This window comes from Colossoma macropomum, unplaced genomic scaffold (assembly GCF_904425465.1).
Source record: "Colossoma macropomum unplaced genomic scaffold, Colossoma_macropomum, whole genome shotgun sequence".
NCBI lineage: Eukaryota > Metazoa > Chordata > Actinopteri > Characiformes > Serrasalmidae > Colossoma > Colossoma macropomum.
In genome coordinates, this window is record NW_023494792.1 from 13,253,507 (window position 1) to 13,258,856 (window position 5,350).

A 5,350-nucleotide genomic window follows, 5' to 3' on the forward strand; every position below is an offset into this window, starting at 1 on the left:
TGCGGAGAAAGCGCGCGCGCTGTGTGGGGTATTGGGTGGTCTCTGTCTCTCTCCCCGCGCTGCTACTGTGAGCATAATGAGTTGTGGAAACATCGCAGATCAGTTTCTCTGCCTGTCCGTGTCCGACTGAGCAGGAGAGCCCGGGTCGCTCAGTCACCAACGCCTCACATTTCATATGCGCAGAACTACTGATTTGTTTCCTGTAGGGTTTCTTTAATCTCATTGGCTCTTTTGTTTTTTTTTGGAGCCTGTGCGCTGGCCAGTAGTTTACATTATGAGCCTACTTTATTTATTTAATGTAGTATTATTATTATAGTCATACACATATAATTAGATGTAAACATACATAAACAAACACACAAAACAAACACAGAACAAAATGCGTGTGCTTTTCAAATAATTCAAATAAAATGATTAATATGGTTTAAGAAGGGCAGGTTAAAGTGTTTTTTTTTAATGGCAGGTTTGTTGGAGAATACTTGCTCTGTCTCCAAAGCCTCCGTTTGATCGACGTTTCTTGCCACAGACAGCCGGAGCTCTTTGGGAAAAGTTGTGGTGAAAAAAGCCTGGAAAATCGGAATCCTTTGGCCCTTTTCTGTCAATACACAAACAGAGGAATGACAAGTTAAAAGAGGTGCTTCATGATTCAGGGAGGAAAGAAGAGTGGTGCTATAAAAAGCGGCGCGCTAAAGACGCAGCGTGGAGCTGCTGACTTCCAGCCTGCAGAGTTTCTGACACGAGGATTGTGTGGAAACCAGGGAAACTATAACACTGTTTTCCTCCGCACTTTCAGCCTATTCTGACATTTTTAAACTCCCTCCTAAAAAGTGTGTTTTTTTTCTTTAAACAAACCCTTTTTGTAACAATCGCTACTATAAAAAAATCCACACCAGAATAAACAGTGTTGTGTAGCTTCCAGTCGCTCTTATTTGTGTGGCTGCTGCTATTCGTAATCCGTCAGAGCGCTGAAGGGTCGCATTGTGGATTTATGGAGGAAAATTTGCATAAATTATGAGCAAATCCGCGAGTGTGTGTGTGGTCCCCCGTATTGCAAATCCACCAAGCGGAAAGGTGGCCCTTGGTGAGCCTTGGAAAGAAGAAGAAGGAGAAGAAAAAAAAAGCTTGAATGGTCATTGCTCAAAATAGGCTTCCATTTGGTTTTCACATTCATATAATTGACTTATGGATATTTTATACAGTTTTCACAACGCCACCCTAAAGGCTTTATTTGCATTTCTGAAGTACTTTTCAGTTTGTTTTACATAAACACAAAAGGCTGCCTGGCATCATGAAGTTTCGTTTCAGCGACAGTGGTTTGTTTGTCGTGTCTTTTCTTTTTACGACCCACACAGTTAATCCTGCAGCAATGACTATAATTATCACTATTGTAATAACTTTATTTTAATAAGTCTAAAAGTTTTGGGACACGGTCAGCGGCGCTCAGCGTCCCAGGATATTAATAATAATCGTATTTATTATTGCTGAACAAGGCGCGTTTTCTTCTGTTTGTATTATGCGGTTTAGACACTTATGTCCCCTTTATGTTTATATTGGCTTCTCATTGCTTATGTGGAGAGCTTCCTCAAGTGCCGCGGCTGATACTGTGGGCTGTGCCTGTGCATTTAAAACGGAGCCAATGAGCCTCTCTCATATTTCAACATCGACCAAAGAGATTGCAATTTTTTAACCCGCGCACATTTGCAATTTCTCTGTTGCTGTATTATTCCATTGAGTCGAGCGGGAGTAAATACTGAGACCTGGAGACTAGTTTGACTAAACATGCAGCTGAAAAGAAGCATTTCAGATGGGTATAAATGAGTGTGGATGGGCACGCACGGCTCCCTCAGGTACAGTAGATCAGGCACATACACAAACGCGCGCTATGGTGTCCCGTTTCGTTTGCGATCATGTTTACGTTGTTGGCGCAATTCACCTTTCTTTCTTTCTTTTTTTTTGGTTTGTAACAAAGAGCACAGCAAAAGTCATGCGAGCCACGACGTGACAGCGAAACGACAAAATAAAGGAGAAAGTAGCCGTGACAGTACAATGCGACCTGAAAGCCAATTTCCATGTCAAACATCCCGTGGCTTTAGTAGCTCCATTTGTAGCCCACAGAAAGGTTAGCGCATACCTTCACACAGTCTTACCGGGTGCCATCGCACTGCCATTCCGCCTGCCGAGCCTTTTCACCCCCTTTGCTCCGTCTTCAAATGGAAATGATTTCCATTGGCCCAAGGTGTCCATGTAAATAGGTGTAAATGAAACCAGATTATGCCTTTCTCCCAGCGCACCCCCCACCCCTCCTTCCTCCAGCTCCACTACCACCACCTCCTCCTCCTTCGCGTCCTCCTCCTCCTCCCAAGGCGATTGTCATGTGATGGCAAAGAAGTGGCACATTAATGAAGCGCCTCTGCAGGGGTCTTTTCTGCTCATGTCACCCCATAAAAACTATCAGATGGTTAGAGGAAGGACATGGAGGCAGCTACTTAGCTCACCTTAATCGAGCCAGAGAGGAGAGAGGAGCTCGATCCATTGAGCTGGCGGAGGAAGAGGAAGTCTGTGTTCCTGTAGGCTGTGAAGAAGTGAAGATCAGAGCTCCTGGAAGAAGAACAAGAAGAAGAAGGGTTGTTTTTAGAGAGGAACACCAACCAAGACTTGGCTTTTCCACCCTAAACCAGCGGATTGTCCATGCACCAACTTGTTCCTCCCTGTGTTGTAACTTCATGACTTGTCCACACGTAGAGAGTCGCTAACTTTCCGGACTTCCACTCTCAGATCTTTCAAAACACACACACACACAAAAGAGAACTACCTCGGTGCTGAAGTGAACGAGGACCAGGAAGCCTCCAGGATGCCTCGCCCGGGCAGGAACACTTACAGCGACCAGAAGCCGCCCTACTCCTACATCTCCCTGACGGCCATGGCCATCCAGAGCTGCCCGGAGAAGATGCTGCCGCTGAGCGAGATCTACAAGTTCATCATGGACAGGTTCCCGTACTACCGCGAGAACACGCAGCGCTGGCAGAACTCCCTCCGCCACAACCTGTCGTTCAACGACTGCTTCATCAAGATCCCGCGGCGGCCCGACCAGCCGGGCAAAGGCAGCTTCTGGGCGCTGCACCCCAACTGCGGCGACATGTTCGAGAACGGCAGCTTCTTGCGGCGCCGCAAGCGCTTTAAGGTGGTCACTCCGGACCCGCTGACGGCGGTCGGTGCCAAACCCTCGGAGGCGGCGCACTACCTGCAGCAGCAGCACGCCAAGCTGCGGCTGAGCGCGCTGGCCGCCACCGGAGCGCACCTGCCGCCGGTGGCCGGCTACAACCTGGGCGCCGCGTCGCCCGCCTCCACCTTCAAGCACCCGTTCGCCATCGAGAACATAATCGCACGCGAGTACAAGGTGCCCGGCGGCCTGGCCTTCTCGGCCGTGCAGTCCGTGTCGGCGGGCTACCCGCTGCACGGGCAGCTGAGCAGCGCGTGGCCGCACATGTACGGAGCCGCGGACACGGCCGCGCCCATCTCCATGGCGAGCGGCGACTACGGCGCGTACGGCGTGCCCATCAAGTCGCTGTGCCACGGCGGCCAGACGCTGCCCGCCATCCCCGTGCCCATCAAGGCCACACCGGCGTCTGTGGCCGGCCTGTCGGCGCTGCCGCACCACCTTCCCGCCTTCCTCTCGAACTCGCCGCAGTCGCTGAGCCCCACGTCGCCGCACGCCGCCGCCAGCCAAAGCAGCCCGGGCGCGCCGAGCGACGCGCTCACCAGCCCCGCCGCCCTGCAGTCCGTGGCCGTGCACTGACGTGGACACTCCCAAAAAATATTATTATTAATAATAATAAAGTGATCTGGAGGCGAGGGCACGAACTGGACACTTTCTCCAAAGTTGGACTTTTTTATTTGAAATTTTAAGAGATTTCAAGAGCTGTCCGTGTTGCAGTGCTGTTCATTTCTGTGTACGTGTTTTATGCCGTTTTTTAATGTGTGTTGCTTTAAATCGTGGGCTGTTCGTCTGAGCACACGGATCGAGGACACATATAGGCCTGCTTTATTACTCTTACTACTTTAATCCTCCATTTCTCTCCCGAGAACAGACTAGCCCACGGGTTTTAACTTAAGCCGTAACTCCACAGAGATGTGTTCCTTTAGGCCTGCTGGGTGACAGCTGGCTAAAAACAGTCAAAGTGTCAGTTTTAAAACTGTACGTATTGGTGTCATAACGCTAGCGCTAGTAAGATCTTTGGGAGGAAAACAAACTCTTACAGACAGTTAAACTCACTCTTGTAGTGCAGTTTTAATGCAGTTTATAGTGTAAAGGTCCAGAGAGCAAATCTGGCAGACTTCGCATGTTAAAGTTCCTGCTGTCTGTTAAAGACAGCGGAAAAGCTCAAAGACTCTTTTTTTCACGAAATAACAAAAAAACAAATGAACAGGAAATTCTCTCCAGTCTTCAAACCAAATCCACCGTCATTCTGAGACTCACAGGCCTACACTGTATGCTACGACATCAGACTTGAAAAATACATTTTAAAAGAGGCGCTAATCGTGAAAGACGAAGTAAATATGTGAATAATTGCAAATAAGTGATATAAAACTGTGTAAAATGCACTTTTTAGTTAGATGTTTTAGATGATCTCTATTTTGCAGGAGATGTTTTGTGAAGCATTTAATTTAAAGCCGTGGTGACCATGTGGATTAAATGCCGTAAATTTGTACTTTTTTTGTTCAGATATAAAGCATGCCTTTTCGAAAACTTTGTGTTGTTTTGCTGCAAGCATGCGTGCTTTAAAAAAAGTGTGCAAAAAAGTCTGCATTAAATTATAAACTTGGTCATCAGAATATTTTTTCATTAAAATTATGCAAACCTCAAACTTTTCGTTTTGTGCGCTTGTTTTCTTTATATTTGCTCAATGACAATTTCACATTCACTGTTTAAAAACTCATTATTATTATTATTATTATTATTATTATTATTTTTATTACAATACTAACATTAAATACACAGCTTATGTTTAAGATGTACGTACACTGATACACTAACAGTGACAGTGTCTGTTAGTTTTCTGTTAGTCTGTACGTGTTTGATTTTTGGTGATGTGACTGAGAAGCGCTCAGGTGAGCTGATTCAGTGGTGTTAGAGTAATCAGCAGGTTGATACTGAGGGTCCTCCTGCCTCTCTCTCACACACACACTCACACTCACTCTCTCTCTCTCTGGGTTCATTCCCAGCCTGCTGGAATACAGGCAAACATGAATGAAGCTCTTGATTAGGATGCATGGAGGAGCTGAGGCGCAGGCACAGCGCACACAGCCGCTCATTCATCTGCCCCGCCGCTCTCTCAGCCTTTTACACATC

At 47.0% G+C, this 5,350-nt stretch overlaps 1 protein-coding gene across 1 annotated transcript; it reads left to right on the forward strand.

Annotated features, from left to right (window-relative positions):
* Nucleotides 1-2,438: 2,438 nt before the first annotated feature.
* Nucleotides 2,439-3,796, forward strand: foxb1a (forkhead box B1a). Its single transcript, XM_036575455.1, has one exon. It carries the CDS (start codon nucleotides 2,852-2,854, stop codon nucleotides 3,794-3,796), a length of 945 nt encoding a protein of 314 aa, XP_036431348.1. The 5' UTR covers nucleotides 2,439-2,851.
* Nucleotides 3,797-5,350: the final 1,554 nt, after the last annotated feature.